This window comes from Molossus molossus, unplaced genomic scaffold, assembly GCF_014108415.1.
Source record: "Molossus molossus isolate mMolMol1 unplaced genomic scaffold, mMolMol1.p scaffold_m16_p_8, whole genome shotgun sequence".
NCBI classification, from domain to species: domain Eukaryota; kingdom Metazoa; phylum Chordata; class Mammalia; order Chiroptera; family Molossidae; genus Molossus; species Molossus molossus.
Genome location: NW_023425402.1, coordinates 4,740,680 through 4,757,545, shown reverse-complemented (window position 1 = coordinate 4,757,545; position 16,866 = coordinate 4,740,680). Strand labels below are relative to the sequence as shown.

Sequence of the window (16,866 nt, the reverse complement as noted above, 5' to 3'; positions counted from 1 at the left end):
CTTTCCCTTTGAGGTTTGCCAGTCTGGCAATGAATTTGTACTTCTTAATCCCTTCACCTTTTTCACCCATTCCCCTAGCCCCCCTTCCATCTGGCAACAAACAAAAAGTTCTCTGTATCTATGAGAATGTTTCTGTTCTGCCTGCTCATTTTGTTTGTAGATTCCATTGTCTATTGATGTACTCATTGCCGTTTTGTTTGTTCATATGTTTTATCTTTTTCTTCAAAAAGACCCTTCAACATTTTATATAATAATGGTTTGGTGGTGATGAACTCCTTTAACTTTTTCTTGTCTGGGAAACTATATGGCCATCGATTCTAAATGACAGCTTTACAGGATAGAGTAATCTTGGTTGTAGGTTTTTGCTTTTCATCATTCTGAATATTTCTTGCCACTCCCTCTGGCCTGCAAAATTTCTTTTGAGAAATCAGCTGACAGTCTATGGGAACTCCCTTGTAGGTAACGAGCTGCTTTTCTCATGCTGCTTTTAAGATTCTCTCTTTGTCTTGAACCTTTTGCATTTTGATGATGATGTGTTTTGGTGTGGGCCTCTTGAGGTTCATCTTCTGTGGGACTCTCTGTGCTTCCTGGACTTGTATGTCTGTTTCCTTCACCAAGTTAGGGAAGTTTTCTGCCATTATTGTTTCAAATAGGTTTTCGATTTCTTGTTCTCTCTCTTCTCCTTCTGGCAACCCCAAGATGCGAATGTTGGCACACTTGAAGTTGTCCCAGAGGCTCCTTACACTATCCTCATTTTTTTGGATTCTTTTTTCTTTTTGCTGTTCTGATTGGGTGTTTTTTGCTTCCTTACATTCCAAATCAAAGGTTTGCTTCTTGGATTTACGTACTCTACTATTGAATCTGTGTAAATTATTTTTTATTTCAGTTAATGCCTTCTTCATTTCTGACTGTGCATCCATCATTTCTGACTGGTCCTTTCTTATGCTCTTGAGGCCCTCACTAAGTTCACTGAGCATCCTTATAAGCAGTATTTTGAACTCAGGATCTGTTAGGTTGCTTATCTCCATTTCGCTTAGTTCTTTTCTTGGGGTTTTGTTCTGTTTTTTCATTTGGGACCTGTTTCTTTGTCTCCTCATTTTGGCTGCCTTTCTGTGTTTGTTTCTGTGCATTACTTAACGAGCGGCATGGGGCTAGCTGAGTACAGATGCTGCTTGTTTGAAAGAATTTAGGAAAACCTGAAGCAGGATCCAAGACAGGCCAATCCTATGGTTAAGCAACTGGCAACAGCTTGGGTGGGCTTGAAAGTTGGGTGGGGCGGGGCCTCAGGGAGTCACCAGGGCGGGGCAACCAGTGTGAGCCAGGTTGCTGGAGTCCCAGATATGGTGACTGTCTGCCGCCCCAGGGAAGGGCTCACCAAAGGAACAAAGGCCTCCGACAGCACGTTTGTCCCGGAGAAAGCCCCCTCTCCAGCCCTTGCTCCAGTGCCAAACAGCTCAATTCTTCCCTGTATGTCTCTGGTGCCCCTCGAGCTGCCTCCCCTCTAAGTTTAGAGGAAGGGAGTCCAATAAGTTCGTGCGCAGGCCCTTTAAGAGGAGTTGCCTGGGGCTCCAGCCGCCTCAGCCTCCCTGAGCCTTGGTTCCCACTGGTTTTCCAGCCAGAAGTGATGGGGATTCTCTTCCTGGCACTGGAACCCTGAGCTGGGAGCCTGGTGTGGGACGGGGACTCCTCAGGCCTCAGGAAGGACCTTCCCAGCCGAGGTGTCCTCCTGATTTTTATCCACCACTCGTGGGTGTGGGACCAGCCTGTCCCCTCCACCCTCCTACCAGTCTCGATGTGGCTGCTGCTTTAATTCCGTAGTTGTAGGACTTCCATTCAGCTTGATTTCAGGCGGTTTTGAATGATGGATGTTCTGTAGTTTAGTTGTAACTTTGATGTGGTTGTGGGGGGACATGATACCGCGTTTACCTACCCGCCATCTTGACTGGAAGTCGCTCATAGTATTTTTTAACAATCTTTTGTATTTCTGTGGTGTCAGTTGTTATTTCTCCTCTTTCATTTCTGATTTTATTTATTTGGGTCATCTCTCTGTTTCTTGGTGAGTCTGGCTAAGGGTTCATCAATTTTGTTTATCTTTTCAAAGAACCAGCACTTTGTGTCACTGATTGTTTTAATTGTTTTTTAAATTAAAAAATTTTTTTTTAGTCTCTATGTTGTTTATTTCCATTCTGACCTTTACTATTTCTTTCCTTCTACTTGCTCGGGGTTTTTCTTTTAGTTTACTTTCAAGTTATTTAAGTTGTGGAGTTAGATAGTCAGAAATTTTTCTTGTTTCTTGAGGTAGGCCTGTAGTGCTATGAACGTCCCTCTCAGGACTGCTTTCACTGCATCCCATAGATTGTTGTGTGTTCATTTTCATTGATTTCCAGGAAGTTTTTTATTTCTTCCTTGATCTTCTTGGTAACCCTTCATTGTCTAATAAGGTGCTGTTTAGCCTCCACGTGTTTGAATGTTTTTGAGTGGTTTTATTGTAATTGATTTTCAGTTTCATGCCATTGTGATCTGAGAAGATGCTTGACATGACTTCAGTCTTCTTGAACTTGTAGAGAATTAGTTTGTGTCCTCGTATGTGGTCTGTCTTTGAGAATGTCCCACGTGCACTTGAGAAGAATGTAAATTCTGCAGTTTGGGGGTATAATCCTCTGAAAATATCTATTAAATTTATTTGATCTAGTGCATCATTTAAAGTCTCTGTTTCCTTGTTAACTTTTTGTCCAGAGGGATCTATCTAGTGATGTCAGTGGGGTGTTGAATTCCCCTGCTATGACTGTATTGCTGTCAATTTCTCCCTTGAAGTACTCCAGAAGTTTTTAAAATATATTTTGGTGCTCCTATATTTTCACTGATACTACACCTAAGGCAAGAGAAAAAAAGGAAAAAATGAATAAATGGGACTACATCAAACTAAAAAGCTTCTGCACAGTGAAAGAAACAATCATCAAAATGGAAAGGGAACCCACTATATGGGAGCATAATTGCCAACAATACATCAGATAAGAGGTTAATTTCCAAAACTGATAGAGCACTCATACAACTCAACAAAAGGAATATAAATAATCCAATTTAAAAATGGGCAGAGGACCTAAATAGACATCGCTGCAAACAGGACATACAAATGGCCAAGAGACATATGAAAAAATGTTCAACATCACTAATCATCAGAGAGATGCAAAGTAAAATGACTGTGAGGTATCACCTCATACCTGCCAGAATGGCTGTTATCAACAAATCATCACACATCAAGTGCTGGTGAGGGTGTGGAGAAAAGGGGGCTCTAGTACACTCCTGGTGAGAATGCAGACTGGTGCAACCACTGTGCAAAACAATATGGTGTTTCCTCAAAAAATTAAAAATTGAACTGCCATTTGACCCAGTGATCCCACTTCTAGGAATATACCCTAAGAAGCCTGAAACACCAATCAGAAAGAATATATGTACCCCTATGTTTGTTTATAGCAGCACTATTTATAATTGCCAAGATCTGGAAACAGCCCAAGTGTCCATCAGTAGATGAGTGGATAAAAAAATCTGTGGTACATATACATAATGGAATACTATGCAGCTGTACGAAAGAAAGATCTCTTATCCTTTGAGATGACATGGAGGGACTGGAGAGTGTTATGCTAAGCAAAATAAGCCAATAACTCAAAGAACTTATATGCATATGTGTATAACCAAGGGACATAGACAACAGTGACTTGGGGGTGTGTGGTTGGGATCAGCAGGAGGGTATCAATGGGGATAGAAAGAGAAACATCTGTAACGAAAATAAATTAATTAATAAAAAAAGAAAGAAATCATGCGTATCCACCAAAAAGATAAAAATAACTAAAATAGCCCTGGCCGGTTTGGCTCAGCGGTTAGAGCGTCGGCCTGCGGTCCTGAGAGACCCGGGTTCGGTTCCCGCTAAGGGCATGTACCTCGGTTGCAGTTTGTCCCCGGCCCTGGTCGGTTGTGCGGGTGGCAGCCACTCGATGTGTTCCTTTCACGTCGATGTTTCTCTCTCTCTCCCTTCCTCTCTCTCCCTCCCACTCTACCTGAACAAAAAATGGAAAAATGTCCTCGGGTGAGGATAAAAAAAGAAAAAAAAAAAAATAACTAAAATAAAACAAAGCATTACACATATGGCTAAAGCCCATCCCATCACTCCCCTTTCTGGGTGGTAATTATCATTCTGAAGTGCTGGGGATTATTTCATGCATATTTTGTACTTTTAACAAGTGTTTACTTTCCTAAATATGTATCATTGTTTTGTGCATTTTAAAACTTACATAAATGATAGCATACAACATCCATTTTTGCAACCTCTTTTTTTTAAAATTTTTTATCCTCACCAGAGGACATTTTTGCATTTATCTTCAGATAGAGCAGGAGGGAGAGGAAAAGAGAGAGAAACATTGACGTGAAAGGGACACACTGAGTGGTTGCCACCCACACGACTCCAACCAACTCCAACCGGCCGGGGACAAACTGCAACCAAGGTACATGCTCTAAGCGAGAACTGAACCCGGGATTCTCTGGTCCCCGGGCTGAGGCTCTAATCGCTGAGCCAAACTGGCCAGGGCTTTGCAACCTCTTTTACTCATTGTATTGATAAATATGGCTATGATACATTTATTTTAACTGCTGTGTTGCAGTCCACTGTAAGAAGAAACCACAGTTTATCCTCTCCTTTATTTTAAGGACAGATTAGCTTGTATCCATTTTTTCTTGCCTATCAAATGGTACTGCAATGGTTCTTACCCTTGCCTCCTTGTGCACATGTAGAAATGTTCTTCTGAGAAACACCTCTAGAAGCAAGGTTTTTGGGTGTTAGAGTGTGTGCATTTTCATCAAGTATTGCTAAACTCTTTTAATTTGTCATAGCTGTTCATACTTCAACACAAAATTAGGAGTTCCTATTGGTGTTATCAGAGTGATTTTTAGTTTGCCGATTCGATTTGTGTCAAGTAGTATCTCATGGTTTTGACTTGCATTTCTACATTCCCAGTGAAGTTGAGAATCTTCTCAATGTTTATTGGCCATTTGGTAAATAGAAATAATTAGAACTCATATTCTTGTATCAACATTGAAAGTTGTTTGCTATTCCTAGAGCTCTTTGGTGTTTGCCTGTCATAGCTTTTGTTCATTTTCTCCTGCCTTGTCCTTTTCTTATTGATCTGCAAGAGTTCTTTATAAATCCTAGATAATACCTGTCCTTTGTTAGTCATATAAGTTGTAAATATTCTCTAAGTCTGTGGCTTATATTTTTATGTTATTATGTCTCTTGTCTTATAGAAATTTAATTTTTTTGAAATGTATAGTCATGTACCAGTCTTTCCTTTTACTGTTTGTACTTTTTGTATCTTAAGAAATCCTTCTCTACTCTGATATCATCAAGATATTACCTTGTATTTTCTTTGAACAGTTTTTAGCCACCTGAAAGTTATTTTGGGGTATGTTGTAATGTAATTTACTTTTTCCCATTTGGATAGCCATTGAACCCAAGACCATGTAACAAATAGTCCATCCTCTCCCATTGACATCTGTGCTGTTCCGAGTTCTTATGCCTTTAAGGGTCTGATTCCAAGACGTTCTGTTCTGTGCCAGTGGTCTGTCTATCTGCCCACATGCCAGAACCACACTGCTTTACTTATTTATTTATTTATTTTAATTTTTAATTTTTTAAATCTTTATTGTTGAATGTATTACAGATGTTCCTCATTTTCCCCCCATTGACCCCCTCTTCCCCACTCCCGCCCCCTTCCCGCCTTTTCCCACACTGTTGTCTGTGTCCATTGGTTATACATATAAGTTCTTTGGTTTATTTCTTCCCACCCCCAACCCCTTTCCCTTTGAGGTTTGTCAGTCTAGCAACGAATTTGTACTTCTTAATCCCTTCACCTTTTTCACCCATTCCCCCAACCCCCCTCCCATCTGGCAACCAACAAAATGTTCTCTGTATCTATGAGAATGTTTCTGTTCTGCCTGTTCATTTGGTTTGTAGATTCAATTGTCAATAGATATGCATTCATTGCCATTTTGTTTGTTCATATATTTTATCTTTTTCTTCAAAAAGACCCTACAACATTTCATATAATAACGGTTTGGTGGTGATGAACTTCTTTAGTTTTTTCTTGTCTGGGAAAGTCTTTATATGGCCATCGATTATAACTGACAGCTTTGCAGGATAGAGTAATCTCGGTTGTAGGTTCTTGCTTTTCATCACTCTGAATATTTCTTGCCACTCCCTTCTGGCCTGCAAAGTTTCTTTTGAGAAATCAGCTGACAGTCTATGGGAACTCCCTTGTAGGTAACTAACTGCTTTTCTCTTGCTGCTTTTCTTTTTTTCTCACCCAAGGACATTTTTCCATATTTTGTTCAGATAGAGTGGGAGGGAGAGAGAAAGAGAATCATCGATGTGAAAGGGACACATCGAGTCGTTGCCACCCTCACAACCCAACCAGGGCTGGGGACAAACTGCAACCGAAGTGTGTGCCCTTAGCAGGAACCGAACCCGGGTCTCTCTGGACCACAGACCAACGCTCTAACCGCTGAGCCAAACCAGCCAGGGTTCTCTTGCTGCTTTTAAGATTCTCTCTTTGTCTTGAACCTTTTGCATTTTGATGATGATGTGTCTTGGTGTGGGCCTCTTGGGGTTCATCTTGTTTGGAACTCTGTGCTCTCTGGACTTGTATGTCTGTTTCCTTCACCAAGTTAGGAAAGTTTTTTGCTATTATTGTTTCAAATAGGTTTTCGATTTCTTGTTCTCTCTCTTCTCCTTCTGGCACCCCCAAGATGCGAATGTTGGCACGCTTGAACTTGTCCCAGAGGCTCCTTACACTATTCTCATTTTCTTGGATTCTTTTTTCTTTTTGCTGTTCTGATTGGTTGTTTTCTGCTTCTTTATATTCCAAATTGATGGTTTGCTTCTTGGATTTACTTACTCTCCTATTGAGTCTGCAGAACTACACTGCTTTAATCACTCTAGCTAAGAATCAGGTTATGATATATGGTAAGGCAAGTACTCTGGTATTTTCCCACTTCAAACTTGTTTCGGCTCTTCTTGGCCATTTACTTTTCCATAGGATTTTTAAAAACAGCTTGTCAAATTCCATAAAATATCTTGGAGTTTTTATTAGAATTGTACTGAAAATATAGATTTGAGAAAAATTACTTTTATATTGAACTTTCCTCTTTATGAGCAAGGCATATCTCTCTTCTTTTATGTCATCTTTTCAAAATGTTCTCCAGTTAAGTTATAATTTTCTCCATAAAGATTATGCACACATTTTGTTATATTTATTCCTAAGTATCTCATAGTTTTTGTTATTACAAATGACATTTTCTGAAAACAAAATCTATTTGTTTATTGCTGTGGTTATAGGTATATTGATGTTTGTATATTCATCTTCCCTCCAGAAAGGGATATATTAATTTTGTTTGTAGGTTCTCATATATTATCTTTGTAAATAATCCATCATCTATATATAGTGATGACTTTATTTCTTCTTTTTCTAAATGTGCCAGTTCAGACACCCCCAACAGTAAAAAGAAATAGTAAAAACTAGTATCCTTAAAAATTTTTTTTCTTTATTGATTTTAGAGAGAGAGATGGAAACATCGATGAGACAGAACATCAATTGGCTGCCTCCTGCATGCCTCCCACTGAGGATGGGCCCACAACCTGGGTATGTGCCCTGACTGAGAATCGAACCAGCGATCTCTTGGTACATGGGTCCACACTCAACCACTGAGCCACACCAGCCAGGCAAAACTAGTATCCTTGTATTGACCTTGGAAGTTATTTTCTACTCCTAGTAAGCTAGATTTTTTAAATATCATGAATTAGTGTTAAACTTTATCCAATGCATTCTCTGTACTTACTGGGACAATCATATATATATAATTTTTTGTTGTTGGTAATCCTCACTGGAGGATATTTTTCCATTGATTTTTAGAGAGAGTGGGAGGGAGAGAGAAACATTAATGTGAGAGAGACACCTTGATTAGTTGCTTCCTGCATGACCCCAACCAGGGCTGGGGATTGAACCTTCCAGTCAAGGTATGTGTCCTTGACTGGAATTGAACCTGAAACCCTTTGGTTCATGGGCCAACACTGAGCCAAGCTGGCCAGGGTGAATCACATGTTTTTTACCTTTTTCTAATCTTCACCTAAGGAATGCTCTTATTGATTTTAAAGAAGGGAGGGAGGAAGGGAGGGAGAGAGGGAGAGAAAGATTGATGTGAGAAACATTAATCAGTTGCCTCCCATATGCATCCCAGTTGGGGATCAAAACTGCAACCTAAGTATGTGCCCTGATCAGGAATTGAACCCACAACCTTTTGGTGTATAGGATGACACTCCTAATTGAGCTACCTGGGCAGGGCTGTTTTTTTTCCTTTTAATATGTCAATGTCATAAATATTGTTAACAGGCTTTTAAAGTAGACCATCCTTGCATTCCTGGAATAGACCCTTCTTTGTCACACATGCACATATACACACATGCACATATACACACAGTTGCACAAACTCCACTGGATTTTGTTTGGTAATATTTTATTTAGAATTATTAGTTTTAGAAGTGTGATTGGCCATTTTTTCCAGTTTCTGGGACAGTTATATAAATAAACAGTTTCTCTAAGTCTGGCCAGTGTGGCTCAGTGGACTGAGCATCCTCCCATGGACTGAGAGGCCCTGGTTCAATTCCCAGTCAGGGCACATGCCCGGGGTTGTGGGCTGCTCAGTCCCCAGTGGGGGGCATGCAGGAGGCAGCCGATTGATGCACATTGATGTTTCTATCTCTCTCCCTTCCTCTCACTCTAAAATAATCAATAGAAACATTTGAAAAAAAATTGGTAGAATACATCTATAAAACTGTCTAGGTACTGTGTATGTGTGCATTTTTAGCTTCTAGTTCAATGTTAGAATTTATAGATCTGTCTAGGTTTTCTATCTTTTGAGTCAGCTTTGAGTACCTTGCTTTTAATTTCCCCACCTCTTCAGGACCAAGACCTCACCTCCTGTCCCCAGGAGGCTAAAACTCAGGCCCTTAGTTAAAAGAACCAATTCTCCATCAGCCCCCTTCTGGTAACTGTAGCCCCAGTCAGATCATCCTCTGGTTTTCCATTTCCTCTTTGTTTTTAGTACCTGGGATTTTGCTTTCCTTTTGAGAACTCGGTCATATATTTAATTTTCCTCATATTGTATCCAGTATTTGTGGGTGGTGGTGCTTTCAGACTTCCTAATTCTTCTATTTGCTTTGATTCTGAAGTTCCCATTTTATAGATAAGAAAGCTAGGGTTCAGAGTGGTTTCACATCCTGCTGAAGGTCACACCAATAATACTGTTAACCTAGTTACTGAACCCAGACATTCTGGTTCCTGATCATTATTCCATGCGGCCTTCCAAAGCCTGAAGCATCTAGCCCCTTGCCCCAGATCCTGGCACTGATGCATCCACTTGACCAATATTTCAACTCACTATTCACGGAGTGTTCAGTTCCAGGTCCAGGGAGTGGAGAGTGAGCGCGCGGCCACGCCCCGCGCCTGGCAGCTGACCCGCTCAGGGAAATGCACACTCGCAACCGTGCCACATGCGCAGTAACCGGGCACTGAGCTGACTGGGGCTCCAGTTACCAGGAAAGGTACACCGTGGTGTGGGAGCTCAGAAAAGGGGAATTTGACCCCAAAAGGAAGGTTAGGGTACCTTCCCTGAGGGTGGGGTAAAGAAGCTGAGATCTGAAGAATGAAAAGGACCCGAGAGATGGAAGAGCCGTTCAGGAGGAGGGTCCAGCCTCTAGCAGGCACCGAGGCTCCCTGCGGAGGAAGCACAGGCGGACAGGAAGAGAGAGGGGCCTCGGGGCGGGTGAGGGGAGAGTGAGAGGTGGGAGCTGAGGCCAGAGAGGCTGGCTGGGCCACACCTGGGAGGGCCTTAGAGGCCAGGTTAGGGACTTGGGTCTTCAACCTGCGACCTTTGGGAAACCACCCAATGAGTTTAAGTGGGGTACCTGAAACAATCAGATTTGCATTTCAAAAAGGTCTCTCCTACTGGGCGTGAAGCCTGTATTAGAGAAGCCATTCCCTGCCACTGCAGCTAGCGCCAGGATTCAGACCAGATGGTCCAGCGGGTGGCTGAACTGGGCGGTGGAGGATGAAGAGTGGACAGAGGAGAGATATTACAGGGGATACAGTTGATAGGACTAAATGCTGGATTCAGTATTGAGATGCGCACCGTGAACACCTCTCCATCAAGTCCTTGGTAGGCAGGGGCCATATCATATGTGTGTGTATAATATCCAGGTCCCGGAACAGGCCCGACCCATGGCGGCCTCGATAGTATTTTCTGAAAGTGTGAAACTGGCTAGTGGTCCCTAAGTGATTTATTTTAACTGTGAGGGTCTTGAATTCCTTCTTGCCCAGGTCTGCCTGAGTCTAGTACCAGCCTTTCTTTCTCCACCTTGCTCCTTTGCATTGTTAGTTATTCCCCTACATGTATCTCAGTCATTATCAAAATAGTCAAGTTCCCTTTTGTGTACTTTGTATCTCTCACTTTGTCTAGCCCATACATGCAGACTTAACTGTGAGAAGCTGATGGACTTGGGGGAACTAACCCAGGGAAGCCAAGACTGGAACAGAAGCTGAGCACCACCTTCCTCCACACCTCCAGCCAGACTGGGGAAGAACACCTGGTCAGGTAGGATCGTTATTTTTTCCTGGTAGGTGGGTAAAGGAGACTTACCTAGGTCAACACTTCGGTGTATCTCCCCCACGGTGTCACCTAAGAAAACAGGCACGTCTGCAAAGTTCACTGTCATGGGGGCACAGGAAGGTGAGAGGACACTGGTTGCAGAGAGGGCGAGAGGAGAAGTGCGAGGTTGAGAGATGAGGAGGGATAGAAGGGCTGTGAGGCGGAAGGACAGGTGACGGGGCTGCAGGCTGTTCCAGAGTGAAGAGGACGGGAACAGAGACAGAAGAGGCTGCCGGGTCAGTTAGGTCTGGGGAGAATGAGTGGGGTGACGCTCCCTGGAACCAAAAGCGAAGCCCCCCCAATTTCATACTCTTGGCTTTCCTCTCCCGACTCCTCAGCATGTTTCTCTTTGAAATTCCAGGAGCAACGCCTACCTTCCTCCCGCCCCAACATGCCCTCGCGCCGCACTCCCTGGATACCAGGGGTGGGGATCAGGTTCCTGGGAGGTGGGTGTAGAAAGGGGCTCCTTAGAGGGTGGAGGGGGTGTTGTCTATTTCTGCCAGGCGAGACATCTCGGGGTGATCCCAGGTCTGTGGTACTCGCAGAGACGGAAGGATTCCCGTGCGTCTGCGGTATGGAGGGTGCTAGGAATGAGGGAGTAAACTGGAAATCCTGAACGTGCACTGGGGTGTCCCGGCCGGTCACACCGAGGCCGATTCCTCCGCCTGCAGAGAGCCAAGCAAGCCACAGGAATTTGGGGCGGATCGAGGTGGGGGTGGGGGGCGAAGGGCAACGAAAACAGGAAGTGAGGGGCAGAAAGGCTGAAGCTGGAGAGGGAGCCAGGGAACGGCCGTTCTTCCGGGACAGGCGGTTCCTCCTCTCCACTCGCTGCCCTCAGCCCTGCACCCCTGTCCTGGGCTCGCTCTTGGAAACCTGGCTTCACTTTGATGCCCCGCCGCTCGGCTCACAGCCGCGGCCCTAACAGGCACCAAAGGACAACTGAGGCGGCCCTCCCTCCCTCCTCTCTGCCCGAGCCACCCCTCCTCCCAGACACCGGGTGGCCAAGGAAGTGAAGCTGGGAGGTTCTCCCAGCCTTCCCCACCTCCCTCTTTTCTTCCCAGCTGTAGAAACCGAATCATTGCAGTGAAGGAGTTCCCCGCTGGCAAACCTCACCGTCCTGTCCCCCTACAAACATTCCTTACTCTCGAGCTACTTTCCTGCTTTCCCTTTGGAACTGAAACTCTGATTTCAGCCTGGGTGACAGGGTTTAGGGGGCCAGTTTGGCACCTGACTTCGCATACCTCTGGGCTCTTGCTCCTGTCTCTACCAGCTTCACTGATTGTTCCTCCCTATTTTTGTACTTGCTATTTGGAGGTTCAGAAATATGGGAATTATACACCTTGAAAAACCTTTGACATTCCCCCCCATTTCCAAGGCTGATTCTATGTGACTTCTGGGCTTCCCTCCCCAGTTACCCCGCTCCCTTCTAGTACACCCCTGATAAAGAGACACACAGAACTGCAGGTTTCAAAGAGGAAAAAAAGCAAAATTGTTGTTGTTGGTAGGAGGGCATGGAAGGAGGGCTCTTCACCTTACCCAGCTGTCTTGTAGATGGGCGGTTTGAGGCAATAGAAAAGGCAGTCGATGTGGGTGCGTGCCCCACTCTGTACAATATAGAAGAATCTGATATACTTTGTATAAAAGCCACATGTCCTCATTTGTGTCCTCTTGCTGGCTGGCCAGGCTGGGGAGGGTCACTGGGGGACAAAAGCTGGGGTGGTGGGCCAGGACACAGGGATACCCCAGGGTCCCCATCCTCTGGCTGTCCCCTTGTGGGGTCACTTTGGATCCTTGGTGGGGGCATAGCAGAGCTCCAGTGGCCGGGACACTTTCCAGAATTTCTCATTCACCAGCTCCAGCGTCAGAGAGCCATTTAGTGTCTACAAAGGGAGTGGGCGAAAGAGGCAGGGGAAGAGAAAATAAAGTTGGAGAAGACAGTCAAGGAAATGAATGAGAGGCGATCAGGGGAGGAGGTAAGAAAAAGAAATAATGAGGAGATGGGGCAAAGCAGGAGCGCGTGGAGTGACAGAGGAGAAGGACAGGGAAGGAGAGGGAGATGCAGAGGAAGAGAGGCCAGAGTCAAGGTCATGGCTGTGTGTGGCCCCAGGCCACCCTTCCCTCTTCCCCAGACCACTGCCCTCTCAAAGGCTCTCACCGTGAAAGCTCCACCCCCGGGGGCGATATAGATGGTGTACTGCTTTTCACTGACACCCTCCAGACTGGGCAAGGCAGGCTCTTCAGGGCTGTCACCTCCTCCGGCACCCCCACCTTCCCCACAACCCCCATCAGGTCCCCCAGCATCAGAGGCGCCCCCTCCAGGTCCTCCTGGCTCCCCGGCCTCTTGCTGCTGCCTCCGCTCCAGGGCTATGCGCAGGGCCAAGTACTTGGAGAGATGGTCCACGGTGGCATTCCCAGTTGTCTTCACATACCTGCAGTGGGAAAGAGGGCACATTTAGGGCACAGGAAGCCTCAAATGCAGAAGAGAAGTAGGGACTTTCCAAAAGGGTCTCTGGGTTAGGGTTTCTTTCTTGGCTGGGTAAAGCCCACTTTTTTTTTTTTAGTGGGAGGGAGAGAGAAACATCGACGTGAAAGGGACACATCGAGTGGTTGCCACCTGCACAACCCAACCAGGGCCGGGGACAAACTACAACCGAGGTACATGCCCTTAGCGGGAACCGAACCTGGTCTCTCTGGACCGTAGGCCAACACTCTAACTGCTGAGCCAAACCGGCCAGGGCGAAGCCCACTTTTGATGGGAGGCTATGTGATCTTTGGTTTCTCAGTGGTCTGGGGAAACACAGGGCTCTCACCTAGTCTGGCAGTATTCTCCTTTCTCCACGAGCAGTGGGTGGGGCCGGAACACGAGCTCAATTTCTCCACCTGGCTCCGGGGGACTGGGGGCCCCAGGAGGGCTTGGGGGACCCAGGGTACCCCCTCCCAGGGTCCCTACCCGGTCACCAGAGTCTTCAGAACCAGCGCCACCACCCACCCCACCAGTGCCTCCTCCCCCTGTCCCTACACTGCTCCCCCCTGCACCCCCTACACGGCGTCGCTTGGGAGCAGGGCCCGGGGCAGAGTCAGGTGCAGAGTCTGAGCTCACATCCTCCCCATCCCCCTCTCCCTCCCCGGGTTCTCCTTCCCCTCCACTCATCGTGGTGGTCTGATCTGACCCAGGCATCGGCCGCCTCACACGCTGGGCCCTGTAGAAGCAAGTGGTTGAGGTTAGAAAGCATCAAGGGTAAGGGGTTTAGACTTTAAACTTGAGATTGAAGAGATTGGGGAAATCTTAACGATGACACCTGATATTTATTAAATACTACCTATGTGCTAAACACACTGCTAAGTGTTTTGCATTGATGGCCTCCCATAATACGTCTTACAAGACAGGTAATTACATTAGCTGTATTTTATGCCTGAGGAACTAAGGCTTAGAGAGGTTAAAGAACTTGTTTGCGATCACGGCCTCTCACCTTTTCAAAGGCCCGTCCAAGCACCGGTAGGTAGCATAAGCTTATAGAAATGCAGAATTTCAGGCCCAACTCCAGACTTACTGAATCAGAATTTGCATTTCTAACAAGACCCTTAGGTAATCTGAATACATATTAAAGACTGAGCAGTGCTGGCCTAGCGGGTGACCAATTTCCCAGGGTGTGAGTCCGGAGGTCATACTCTAAATCACTTCACTGTTCTAACTTATAGAAAGTTAGAAGGTGAGCCATTTTCTTCTTAAGAATAGCCGTGTCAGTTGCTAAGAAGCTGCGATTTACATCCATGACTTCAAAGCCTGACAGTCAGGTGACAGTTAGCTCTTAGGGTGCTAAGTCTTAGAAGATGGCAGGCAGCAAAGTCAGCACCGGGAGTCTGACCCGCGGATCTGTCCCACCAGCCCTGCCACCGCTTCGCTCCTGGTCCCGAACCTGTGCATGGCCTGCATGCGCAGCCCTTCCTCGATGCTGGAGCTCAGTGCCTGCTGGTTGTGCAGGCGGCTGAGTCGGATGAGCACCCGGTCTTGGTGGGCCTCATATTCCTCCCGGCTTGGATAGATCTTCGAGATCAGGGCATCAAAATTAGGGTCTGGTCGCAAAGACCGCTTAGATACCAGCTTCTTGCGGCAGGTAGGGCACTCCTTGTTCCTGGGGTGGGAGAGAGTAGGTCCTGAGCAGTCAGTCACCAGGGCATTGAGGCCTCAACTCTGAATCTTTTACCCCATCTCAAATCTGTCCCTCCTATTACCCGCTCCGCAGGGCTGTGACAATGCAGTCAGAGCAGAACCGGTGGAGGCACTCCTTGGTGGTCATTGTATTCTTCAGCATGTCCAGGCAGATGGGGCACATGAGTTCTGAATGCAGCGACCGAGGGGAAACTGCAATCTCTGTGCCATCCATGATAGCTTCCTGGAGGCATCAGCGAGTGGAAAGGTGGTGGTGGATTGGGGGTGGGGGGGAAAGTTTTAGAAATAAGTGGTCCGCCCTGGCCAGGTAGCTCAGTTGCTTAGAGCACTGTCCCAATACCAAGGTTACAGGTTACTCCCTGGTCAGGACACATACAAGAAGCAACCACTGACTGCATAATACGTGGAACAAGTCCAAACTTCTCTCTCTCGCCTTCCCTCTCTCTCTCAAATCAATCAATCAATCAATAGATCAATCAATAGAAAACAAAACAAACAAACAAAAAAGGAACAAGTGGCCATGGAATGGCAGTTTTGAAAAATACATGGAGATGGCAGAATCTGGGTATCCCATGTTGGCCACTTGAGAAAGACGGGAATTCTGAGAGAGAGAGGGAGCTACTGATTTGGAGGGAATGGAGAACAGAAAGAAGAATGTCCTCTAATTAAGAGTAGGAGCTTTGCAACAGGAGGATCTGAGGTTTGGAGAGATACCTGAAGAAGGTTGGGGGCGGGGGCACAGATTTGTGGTTTGAGGAAGACTTATTCAACAGAATTTCTTAAAGTGTGGTCCTGGTACTACTTATATCAGACTCTGGGGCCCCATCCCATTATTGTATAAGAAAGTTGTTGTGGGTGGGAGGCAGGCCCAAAGCTCCATTTTCAATAAACTCCCAAGGTGAGTCTTATAGGCACTGGTCTATGACACTGAACTGAGAAACAGGAAAAAGGTCAGTGCTGTCTGTTTACTATCTTTCAAAAAAAAAAACAACAGTAAAATTTGCTCTCTCTCTCTGGCTGTTTTGAGAAGTAAATGAATATGAAAGTGGTTTGAAAAGGTTAAGATGATTCATAGGTAGGGCCAGGGTTCAGTAGAAGGGGCAAAAAGTGGAAAAAAGGTGGTGAGAGGAGGTCTGTGGGTCGAAGGGCCCGGGGACAGGCAGTGAGCTGTGAAGGGAGAATCCCGTCACCTGCGGGGTCCGGTGGAGCTCATACAGGCTCAGTTCCCACGTTTTGCTGGCATTCTGGGCATTCGCCGGCGTCGTCATGGTGACCGAGCACAGACCCCTGCCGGGGCTCCGCGGAGGAGGAGGAGAGGTGGGCTGGGGAGAGGGGGAAGGGAAGGGACAGGGTTAGGGGGCCCCTCGCGCAGACCCCGCCCCCCGGAGCCCCACGCCGTTCCCGGCCAGCGCGGCCCCTCACCCGGCTCCCGCCGTCCGCGCCGCCGCCGCCGCCGCGCCCGCCCGGGTCCCGACTCCGGGCCGAGTGCGCTCGGTCCGCAGCAGCTCTCAGACAGCAGCTCCCGCCGCCGCCGCCATGGCCCGGGCGCTGGGGCCCGACGTCACTTCCGCCTGCCGCTCCGCTCCACTCCCCCCACCGGCGGAGACGTCACCCGCCACTCGCGGCACGGGTGGGACGCGACGTGGAGCCGGGGTTCCCCCGCCCTCGGGACGCGCCCGCCCCACTCCAGGAGCGGCGTCCCCCGCCACGTGGGACCGCGGTCTTCCGCCCCGGCCCAGCACCGTCGCGCGGCCACCCTTTGCCGCCGTCCCTTCCCGCGGCCCCCGCCGGGCCTCCGCTCCGGAGGGCGGGGCCTGGGGTCGCTCGGAGCCCTGGAGGGGACGGGATGGGGGTTGCAAAAGGGCCACCTCCCCCACTCCGCATCCCCTCGCGGCTCGGGGGGACTGCTCCTCATCCCCACCCGCAACTTCTTCGTAACCCCAGCC

General features: G+C 47.0%; 1 protein-coding gene across 1 annotated transcript; it reads right to left on the bottom strand.

Moving 5' to 3' along the window:
• Positions 1 to 12,214: 12,214 nt before the first annotated feature.
• On the bottom strand, positions 12,215 to 16,474 carry RING1 (ring finger protein 1). The gene is made up of 7 exons (XM_036248400.1): positions 16,343 to 16,474; positions 16,111 to 16,242; positions 14,983 to 15,143; positions 14,667 to 14,882; positions 13,560 to 13,949; positions 12,905 to 13,178; positions 12,215 to 12,629 (listed from the first exon to the last, which is right to left on the bottom strand). Exons 2-7 carry the CDS (start codon positions 16,186 to 16,188, stop codon positions 12,528 to 12,530), a joined length of 1,221 nt encoding a protein of 406 aa, XP_036104293.1. The 5' UTR covers positions 16,189 to 16,242; positions 16,343 to 16,474; the 3' UTR covers positions 12,215 to 12,527.
• Positions 16,475 to 16,866: the final 392 nt, after the last annotated feature.